Source organism: Genypterus blacodes, unplaced genomic scaffold, assembly GCF_046128005.1.
Source record: "Genypterus blacodes isolate CSIRO-AG114 ecotype Tasmania unplaced genomic scaffold, CSIRO-AGI_Gbla_v1 ptg000090l_1, whole genome shotgun sequence".
Taxonomy (NCBI): Eukaryota; Metazoa; Chordata; class Actinopteri; order Ophidiiformes; family Ophidiidae; genus Genypterus; species Genypterus blacodes.
This window is the reverse complement of record NW_027466895.1, coordinates 2,428,951-2,440,149: the sequence shown is the minus strand read 5'-3', so window position 1 is coordinate 2,440,149 and position 11,199 is coordinate 2,428,951. Positions and strand designations below refer to the sequence as shown.

Below are 11,199 nucleotides of genomic sequence, written 5' to 3'. Positions count from 1 at the left end.
GTGATGTGTCCAATCAAGAAACAACAGCTTCAGTAGCGTGATACACACAGAGGAAAGCATGCAGGCCTTATCTTAACCTTATCCTCAACCTTAAGTCTGAACTCTACTAACCTTCGTTAAGAAGTGACCAATTCAGACTCGGCCACTAACCTGATCTGGCTCCCTTCTGACGCCTCTCTGCCTCTTCCCAAACATAACAAATGATTCATCATTTTCCATGATACAGAAAATGAGTGCCAGAAAAATACTATGAAGGGCTCCGAACTTATCGATCAACCCATACATTAGTTATATGTTTCTGCACCTCCAACAGGAAGAAGGGCCTGTTTGGAGTCAACGCACGGTATTGGTTAATAGCAGTACAAATACAAGCCACCAGAAGGCAGCACTGCATCACCAGCGTGTCTCATCACAGCAGAGAGTAGCACTGTAAAGTTAGCCATGATAACAACAACAGTTAGTTGTACGGTTTTCCAAATAATACACCTAATAATCAATATTTATTAAACGGATGATAAGCTGTGTAGTGGCAGGATATAGGTAACTTTCTTTTAAATGTTTAATTCAAAAACACAAATTTGCTAAGTCAAATGTACGGTACGAAAACTGTGCGGCATACAGAGTGGCTTCTAACAGTGTCGGGCTTTAAAGCTGCTTAAATTAACAATGGTAATACAAGCAAACGAGCAAAGATTACAACAGGGGTGACATTTAAGCTCGGAAAGTATTATTGTGAGAGCCCAAGAACCAAACCATAAACATTTTTTTAACACATTTTAGCGTGATTTACTGGATCACACAAACTCTTCCCTAAATTGTTTGGACTATGTTCTACTTTTATTGTGAAGGGTATATTGCCAACTTATTTTTCTCACACGTGCTATGTATAGGTAACTTGACGCATCTTAACGTGCACAAGTAGCACTTTGTCTGTTTGGAGGGGAGGAAGAGGAGAGGACGAAGACGAAGACGCGGAGGAGGCAGAGAGAAGAGGCGGTGGGGGTGTATCGCACTGGCCCAGTTGCACTTGAACCGTGGGTCCGCATCAGATCCTGCAGAGCGAGGATCGAGCAGGCCGGAGACAAAAGGACAGAAGGACCTAGGTGGAGCAGGAGATCCTTTACGGCGGGGGATGCAAAGGGACACCGGGCGGGGAGGTTTGCCCGCATGATTCCGCACACATTCGCAGGCTGGGACGATGGTGGTGGTGATGCACCGAGACCCAACTGAAGGCTTCCTGCAGGTCCCGACACGCTGCACCACACACCCGATCAGCTGCACGGATACACGCGTCTGCTTTCGCCAATCAAAGCCCCAGCAACGCAAATCCGGACACCTCGTTTCACCCCGATGCTCGCAGAGCTCCGGGCGGTAGTGTGCGACCCCGCTCCATTCATACGCCACCCCGTCCCCGGGATGAGGCGGGGCTCTGTCGCGGACGGAGAGACCAGTTTCGTACCGACCCTGCGTTTTGCTGAGCTGGTTTTCTCGTGAATGCGCCGGTGGTTTTGAAGAGGGGGGAAGATGTTGGTGCGATGCTGCCGCGGAAAGCTGTCGGTGTGGGCCGCTCTGTGCGTGCTGGTCCTCTGCTGGTTCTACATTTTCCCAGTTTACAGAGTACCCAGCGATAAAGAAATAGTTGACGAGGTCCTGAGGCAGGGTGAAGTGTGGCAGAGGAACCAGACCAATATCGATGTGTACAGGTCAGTGCTGGTTCTACTGGTTGTTCGTTGCTCCTTTCTTCATCAAAGCAGGCTTTCTCAAAGTGGGGGCGGCGACCCCCAGGATGTCCTTAAGTGGCATCCAGGGTTCCCTGGCTGATAAGAGACAATAAACAAAGACCATTGTCTTGTTTACACTGAATTTCCATCCACCGTAGACGGCAAAATAATGGTAAATTTGGAAGAGATAATAAAGTTTTAGGTTCAAATTTTTATCAAATAAGGACCTCAATGAGGACCTGTCTCCTTTGTCTCTGTGTGTCCATTGTTGTTACTCTCTTAGTTTAGATGGATAGTTAGGGTGGGACAGCTTGGGCATTAAGTCTCATTGTTATTATTAGAAGAAAATGTAAAAAAAAAAAATCATCCTACTTTGTTACATTATTTTGCATTATCAGTATATATTCTAGATATGTTGCTATTGGAATATTTCATAAAAGTGATGCATATAAAAACACAGGGTTTGTCTTCCTGTGTCTTTCATTCAAACAAAGCACGTTTTAGTTACACCATCAATGTTATTTGTGTCATTATTTATAAATGAAAAGGTCCAACAACAACACCAGAGGCTTCTGCTTCCCTACACACTCCCTGTGCAGGGGGTTTCACAGAGACTGATGCAGCCAATCACAGCAGTCTGTCTCACAACACCTGTGCCCTCAGATGAACCTATTAAGGGATTCCATACATTTGCCCTCATATCCTACAAGCTCCAGTGTAATCAAGACATAAACATTCATCAAGGCTGGCATTATGTAATTGCGCCTGTCTCTTTAATAGCGCAAGCGGTTACTGTATCTTGGCCTGCATAGTTCAATCTAATTTGTGCCGTCTGCCAAAGTGGCCAGATGCCTGACTCGCTTCCCTATTCGTCTGTCTGCAGGAAGTTGCTGACAGAATGCTGCGATCCTCCGAAGATGTTCGCAGTGACCAAGGAGAACTCTCCCCTCGGCAAAGTGCTGTGGTACGACGGAGAGTTCTACCACTCGCGCACAGTCAACAATGACACTTACCCACTCTTTGTGCAGGTGAGGCCTACACTGCATTAGCATGGTAGTGATACCAACACTGCATGGGAACCTGGAAGTCGCTGTGTTTTGAAGGTGGCTACTGATATACTTTTATTGAAGAAAGTATCTGAAGACATAAGACAGGTTGGCTTTTACATGGAGTGGGGAAAACTGTAATGATACGTTAATATGAAGTCATACTAATGAGGGATGTGTGAAAAGGGAAAAGAAGCAACAGTGAGACACGTCCAGTTATGATGTCATCAGTGTGGACCTGGTGGTGTGAGAGTCAGATTATACAAAAATGGGAAAAGTGCCTTACAACACAAGGCGCATTGGTCATTTCCTCCTTCCACACACAAACACACACACACACACACACACACACACACACACACACACACACACTTGAGGAACGCATCTGAGTTATTATCAAAGTTATAACAGAGTTATTATCAAAGTTATACCAGACGACGGAAAGCGATTTCTGTTCTATTCGGCGGAATGCGACACTGGCGAGGCAGCTGTGGGATGTAACGCAGATCTTGGCTGACTCATATAGGGGAGGAAGGCCAAGCAGGCACACACACACACACACATGCACACTCTAAGAACAGTGGATTGCCGGTGTATGCTGTCCTCCACCTGACCTTAGTCACTGTTATGAAAAGTGGATCGGAGTGAGCGCGTGCATGTTTGCGGTCAGGGGTGATTTTTAACGCATCACACACACACACAGAATGGTTAATATTTAATACACAGATCTGCAGTGTGATTGGCTGGTAGGATGAAGGTTGGACAATTATTTGAAGGAAGCGAGCTGCGCAAATTCGTATATTGAAGTGTGTGTGTGTGTGTGTGTGTGTGTGTGTGTGTGTGTGTGTGTCATTTTATTGGCTCATATACTGGAAGCCTGTGCAATAAAGAAAACATGCAGCATTCGTTACTTTGTTCTGTGTTACTTTGTTCTGTGTTACTGTGTGTAGGGGTGTTATCACGCCGCTGCTCACAGACACACACACACACACAGGTTCAGTGTCTTTTTGCGGGGTTTGTTTCGTGTTCCGTCTAAATTTTCCTCTTCAGATTCTAATGTTGTGTAAAACAACTCGGGGTGCTGCTCAGTGTTTTCCACCGTCTCCATCTGCAGCCCGGCGCCCTGCCCCCGCTCAGTAGCGTCAGTAGAGTGTGTGTTTGTGTGTGTGTGTGTGTGTGTGTGTGTGTGCCTCCATCAAAACACTCGCCTGGCGTATTTATAGTGATGCGCGTGCACGTTTTCAAATAAGCACATTCGGCAGTGTCCAGGAGGAATGTAACCAGTAGTTAGGTGGGATGGAAGAAACACACTCACACACTCACACACACACACACACACATTCTCTGTCTCCTCAACAACCAGTGCTGTGATTACATGTCTGGCCAGCCGTGCTACACCAAAGCTGGCAAAGCTACCTGGGCATCTGCCAAAGAGAATGTGCCAATTGGGGCTTTGGCTGTTAATTGGTGGTTAGTGAGATGGCTCAAATAGAACATCCGCACAGACACACACACACACACACACAGCTCACTGTACTGTAAAATGATTGTGAAATCAAACTATTGGTGAATAAGTTTGTGCGTTTGTCGATATTATCAACAAGAGAATCGACTACAAATCAAGCCTAAGACTTTCCGAAACGGTCAGAATGACAATCAGTAATGACAATCTGTAATATTAGATTTCAGGAATAAATCAGGACCCGTGCTCAGGGTTTAGCCCTGCCCACTTGGCGTCCCTGCTTGCTCGGTGTGCTGTCAGTTGGGATATTTAGCTATTTTGTCACAGGTCCAGCAAGAAGGGGCCTCAGGCAGAGGAGATGTGCGTGTGTGTGTGTGTGTGTTCCCAAGTGTGTTGTATGCACTCCGAGGGGAATAATGAGCACATTTGTTTTCCGCCTTTTTCTCGCTTATCATCCGAATCTAAAAGCAGCCAAGTCTGAGAGGAAGACAACAAGGGGCCTTTTCTATATGGAGCTGTGATTCACTGTGTAGAATAAAGGCGCTAATTGAAAGGCTGACGAGGGGCAGAGGGAGATAAAGGTGCCACAAAGTCATTAAAAAAAACTCCTTACTACCTCTGAAGGACTTCTATCGCTTGATACCTAACGAAGCTCCATGTTTCCCTCCCTTCCTCTCCCTCTGCACAGGAAAACCCTCTGCAGCTGCCCCTGAAGAAGTGCGCTGTGGTGGGCAATGGCGGCATCCTGAGGCACAGCCGGTGTGGACGGGACATCGACGGGGCAGACTTCATCCTGCGGTGAGAGAGCCCAGGGGGTTCTGGTGCTGAATTTGAGGAGGCCGAGTCAGAGAGAAAATGAGGTCAGAGTAGAGAGAGAGAGAGAGAGAGAGAGAGAGAGGGAGAGAGAGAAGGCCCCACGTGAAGTTTACAGTTTGAGTGCAGAGTCGAGATGAAGAAGAATGCGCAAAGTTTGAATCTGGGCTGGAACAAAAAAGGGCTTTGAGAGCAGCGGGAGAATTGTTCAGTCCTGACTGGACACCATCTGGAGGCAATTGGGTCAACAGGAAGTGCCTTTGTTTGGAAGCTATAGACTCTTTGTATGTGTGTGTGTGTGTGTGTGTGTGTGTGTGTGTGTGTTTAGGTGCAACCTTCCACCGCTTTCAAAGGAATACGTGGATGATGTGGGAACCAGAACACATCTGGTCACGGCAAACCCGAGCATCATTGAGAAAAGGTACTGGAACCAACGCAGCACTGCACAGACACGACGCCATGATCATATTTTCATCTGCACATTTGAGCCGCCGCCCACATAAAGATGAATAACTGAGATTGTGTTTTTTGATACAGAGAGAAGGGAAGAAACTTGAATGAAAGAGGAAAGAGATATTGATTGTGACTTAGGAAATGTGATACACATGTAGACACAATACATAAGGAGACGAGGAGACGGTGACCCAAGCTAATGACTCAAACAGATGGGTTGTGTATGAATGTATGTAGAGAAGCGAAGACGGAGAGAAAGAAGAGAACTAAAAGAGAACCAGGCTGTGTAATGTTCATGTTAAGACATGACTTTGGAAGTAACCAGACCAATAATTGTGTAACCTGGGGCAGAAGACAAACATGAGGCTGAGATTGCAGTGTGGGTTGGAACATCAATCACATTTGCCCTCTACCTCTGTGTTCATCTCAGATAGTCTTGATTTGGAGAAGTGGACCCTGTGTATAACCTTAAACTGGACGAATGGGAGACGAGCACAGGACCAGACAGTGTTTAGTTTGCGAATGACTTCCTCCCACCCGTCCGCCTCTAGCTGGATGATGAATAAAAGAAAATATGAATAAATGAAAAGATGAATAACTAATGGAGGATGTAGAGGGATCAGTGTGTATACGAGAGGAGATGATTGCTGTGTATTGATTTTCAGGAAGCACTTGAGGAAACATCACATGCAGGGGTTGTAATGACTTCACAGGAAGACATTAAAGCAAATGCCTCTTCCTCTTTGCCTTCCTCAGGCCTTTTGTGTCGTAATGGTCACGTTGCATTGGTCCCTAAAAAAATATTCTATATTATAGACTTTTTAAAGGAAGTGCTGACTCACTGTTCTCTCTCTCTCTCCCTGTCTCTCTCTCTCTCTGTCAGGTATCAGAACCTCATGTGGTCGAGGAAGCGATTTGTCGACGGCATGAAGGCTTACGGCTCCAGCTTCATCTACATGCCGGCCTTCTCCATGCGTCCTGGCACTGACCCATCACTGCGGGCTTACCACGCTCTGGCAGACTCCTCCTCCAACCTCACTATGCTCTTCGCCAACCCTGACTTCCTGCGTACAGTGGGGAAGTTCTGGAAGGGCCGCGGCGTGCACGCCAAGCGCCTCTCCACAGGCCTCTTCCTGGTCAGCCTGGCACTGGGGCTGTGCGAGGAGGTGACGGTGTATGGGTTCTGGCCGTTCTCCCTCGACCTGGACCAGCAGCCGGTCAGCCATCATTACTACGACAACATCCTGCCCTACACATGGTTCCATGCCATGCCTGAGGAGTTTGTGCAGCTCTGGCAGCTGCACAAAAGTGGCGCGCTGCGGGTGAGAGTGGGACACTGCCCCCCTCAGGACGGGAGGAGTTAGAGCGCGGCGAGGCAATACAAAGCGAGGTGTGCGTGTGTGTTTGTGTGTGTGTGTGTGTGTTGGGCTTTAGTCATCATTTTGTAGTGCGTACTGGTCAGAATTATCCACACACACACTGATATCTAATTATCCCACACATCACACACACACATGCATGCAACCACAATGTACAATATTCATACATTCCCAACCCTGCCATATCTCTGTTCTCCGCCCCCACCACCACCATCACCATGGTGGTGTGTGTGTGTCGCCTCAGCTGGAGCTTGTTAGGATTCATAGCTTGGGGGATGGTTTTGTATGCTGAATACTGTACTGACTGACATATGGGGCAGCTGGACCAAGCCCCCCCCCCCTCCAACCGGGCCTTTGTCAAACAGAGACAGAAGGAGGGGGCGGGGCTAACAAAAGACCAAGAGCTGGCTGGTCTGTGTGTATGTGTGTGTGTAAGGATCATTCCCTTGCTCTCCTTCTGCCCGAGCTCTCTTTTTTTGTTTGTTGAGGTGCTTCATTACAAACGAGTTCTTAAGCACGTCGAACCCTTCCAATGTTTAATGAGCGACACCTTGTCCTCATCCTCATCTTCGGCTGCACGCTTTAGATTCATTTAGCCAGATGTTTATGATCATTAAGTATCGGTTCTTTAGCGTGTTGTTAACACGGCGAGGAGCAGTTATTCACATTTGTTTTCAGAGAAGTGTGATGCTGCAGAAAACATCACACACACACACACCTCAGTGGCATCTCTCCAATCCCATTCCCGAATCAAACATTTTGATGCATACGATTCAATCACAAGTACTACCTGCACGCCATTATCCCCGCGGATGTCGTGCCAAGCCAAGATGGGAACAATGGCCGCCACTCTGCTCCCAAAACAGCCAGATGCCGATACAAACACAGGAATACACTCCAGAGGGCGGAGCCAAGTCACGTGATCGGTCCTCGTGCATTCCTTTTGACATTTGTGCTTCTTCTTCTTCTTGCATTTTTTTGTCTTATGGATGTTTCATTTCAAAAGGGTGGATGGTGGCGGTGTTGTTTTTTATCGCTGTTATTGAAGAGTGATGGATGTTTTCCGTGCCATATTGTCAATACTAACACAGGACAGCTCTGCACGCGTATACCTCTGCTCTGTGTGTGTGTGTGTGTGTGTGTGTGTGTGTGTGTGTGTGTGTGTGTGTGTGTGTGTGTGCTTTGGGATTTCAGAGATGTCAGACGCAGGAATGAAGGTCCGGCGCCCTTTTCAAACGAGGCCATGCTGATGTTTCTGACATGCGGTATCATAATCCACTCATCTAAACTGTGACGTATTAAGTGACTTCAATTTTGACTGAAAGTGGATGAAGATGCTGGACCGAGGTGACGAAGAGGAGCTGAATCTGTGTGGCGTCTTTTCTAAGAGATTTCCCGTCCCTAACACAGTGCCCCTGAAGGGTGCCCCTTCCAGACTGCAAAGTGAACTTGAAAATGTGTTATTTAGTCATGTTTTGTAATTTTGCACCTTTCCTTTCTTTATTTGAGTATTGTGAGCGATTGATGGTGTGGACGTAAGCATGGTGATCATTGTTATTGTTATATTCTTGAGTTTCAGCTTATTTTTGTTTATTTACTTTGTCCCATCTGAGCCACGTGTTAAGAACATTAAGCTTCTCGTGAACAGAAAATGAATCGGTGACGTTTGCTTTTTTTTTTTATAATAACCAATCAATGTGGTACTTGTGTCTCTCCCTCGCCGTCTCGGGCTCGGCGTGACTGACTGGATTCTTCATGCAGCACGAGGCAGCAGGATGACTGAGCGGTTTGGCTAATCAATAAGTAAGAAAGACCTCTAGATGTGTTGAGGTCATGGGATTCTGTCTCACGTTGGAGGCAAAGCTGTCATTTTTTGGTTTTGTTTCTCTTCACCCTCAACATGCTGACTGTTAAGAAACTATCAAAATTCCAATCCTGATAAATCCTCCACTTTTCTACGATTAACGGCTTGAGAAGTGATCCAATCTTTCTTGTGACGCTGGAAAACGTGTTCGTAAATGCAGTTTGGAGTTCTTATATATTACCTCGTTCAATGTCACGCTTCGTTATTTTTTTAACCACAAGGTGTAAACGTGTGCTTTATTGTTTCGCCTCAACGGACTACAGTACATGCGTCCGTCCCTGCCTGAGCATGTCGGGTGTCAAGGATCTATACAGTTCACAGACGGCCTGAACTGGTTTCCAAAGTACCACGTTGATAAAACTGTGAAGGTGAAATAAATCAATCCAAAAAAATGCTAAAAAACAACCCAACTGTATCCATATATGAGGCAAACACTGGTATCCAATAAAAGAGTCCAAAAGTTGGAGCATTATGTTTTTCCTTTGTGTGTGTGAAGGATGAGGTGCCATCCTCCCTCGGGAACGTTCTTGTTTCCAGGGAACGGAACGCGTCGACCTGGCCTCTTTCTCTCTGTGGGGCTGTACATTTTCTATTAAGGATGTGTCAGCAAAAGCACTACACAGCTGTGCTCTCCCTCCTACCCCCCTGCCCGCCGGCCAGATGCTCCATTTTTATGATCCAGGCTCTAATTTTCGGTTTGTATCAGAGCAGAGATAGCGAAGAGGACGGCAACGAGGTTAAGATGACACAGATTTAATTAGGGAAGGAGTGTGTGTGTGTGTGTTAGAGATATTTTTAGCTTCCTGCATCATTATGTTTTGCAAATTAAAGGGACAGTTCAGTCATTTCTAAGTCTATCCATGCCTATAGGGATGCCTATTGTTATGGTCCATATAAAGGCCTCTCCTGACTTGGATAGACTAAACCAAACTGCCTCACTCTTCATTGTTTCTTCTGGTACAGATCAGGCAAACAAACCCATCAGCCGCTCTGCCCTAGCGCCATTTTTAATTAAATTTCCTTCTTTTCTGACCTGCGTGTGCGTCTGCTTTGACAGCTGGGCCTAAAGATAGAATAGGTGGGTCTTAGGTTAATGAAATGAGTTCCTGTTGTGCTGTGTCACACTCGCTCACTCGTCTTCTGATTTCTACTCTTGGAGGCAGCTTTCTGAATGTTTTTACAGATTTCAAACCTATTCACCTCCAGTTGAGCCTCTCAGAGTTTCCTGACACTGTGCTGAAGGCTTCCTTCGTGTGTGTTCAGTGATCCAGACTGGTTGGAGCCTATCAGAGAGGTTGGGTCGGGGTTTCATGTTTTATCACATCTAAAAGCATTAAAGCTCCATCCATTTTTATGTGTTTTTATAGCAAGAATGAATTTAAAAGTAATTTCTCACACGGGAATGAATGTGTCGCATGACCAAACCTTGCATACTTGCACGTACACACACATGCTGTAAACACATTTTGATCTGCGTCTGTGCTACTTACATTACATTACCGTCATTTAGCAGACGCTTTTATCCAAAGCGACTTCCAATAAGTGCGTTCAACAAAGCTAGATAACATTGTAGCCCTTGGACATGGAGCAGTCTACAGCGACCTATTATATCACTGGTAACCAGCAATAAAACACCCAGTGTCGTAAAACATGTTGGAAATGTAGACGTTATAAAGACATAAAGCGGCTTTAGTTCCCTGATTACTGCCTGGAAAGGTACAAAGTGTCGCTGCGGTAAATTATTAACACAGAACCGTTCATTCCAGTCACACTCGCTCTGAAGTTTGGCTGTCACTTCCTCCTCGTCATTACTCACTGCACTCTTCTCCTCCAAACACCTGCTCTCCCATTCTTCTTCCACCCCCGGACATTTTTCAAAATCTGGACACCGTGTTTAGAAATGCTTGGACAGTCGCATAAACTGAAATTGATTGATGTTTTACCACGTAGCAGCTGATTTGTTAGTGTATTCTCACCCTGGGAGAGAATACCTCTCATGTTACACTGTAGATTCAGTATTTGAATGAGACAAGTTTGCTCTGTCTGCTTGCTATTTGTCATTGTGAGGGTGAATACTGGACTTTCTCCCTTTAACAGCCACCTAACAACCAAATGCAGTGATGTGAGTGATCCGGGGGAATTCCCTCTCGTGCAGCTAGTTTGGTTCAGCTACATATCTGCACAGGCAGCTTGTGCTAAAAACGGTGTATTTTGCCCTCACAAAAACAGTAGTTTTAGTCATATCTGACCCGGGGCTGCTGTTGTGTACACACACTGTGACTCAACGCAGACCTCAGCTTTTCCCAGGAAATCTTGTGGAATCATAAAACCATGTTCTCTCACGGTGTGCATGGGAACAAGGGGGAGTGCTGTGCTATAAATAAGATTAGATATAAAATTTAAAATCTCTAAATCTATTTTTTAAAAAAGGCTGAGTCCATCCTTGATTCTCTCTCGAACG

The 11,199-nt window shown here is 46.0% G+C and overlaps 1 protein-coding gene across 1 annotated transcript; it reads left to right on the top strand.

Moving 5' to 3' along the window:
* The first annotated feature begins 936 nt into the window (after window positions 1-936).
* st8sia1 (ST8 alpha-N-acetyl-neuraminide alpha-2,8-sialyltransferase 1) lies at window positions 937-9,204 on the top strand. Its single transcript, XM_076158842.1, has 5 exons — window positions 937-1,703; window positions 2,605-2,749; window positions 4,918-5,027; window positions 5,371-5,463; window positions 6,379-9,204. The coding sequence occupies exons 1-5, from the start codon at window positions 1,525-1,527 to the stop codon at window positions 6,857-6,859; spliced, it is 1,008 nt and encodes a 335-aa protein (XP_076014957.1). The 5' UTR covers window positions 937-1,524; the 3' UTR covers window positions 6,860-9,204.
* Window positions 9,205-11,199: the final 1,995 nt, after the last annotated feature.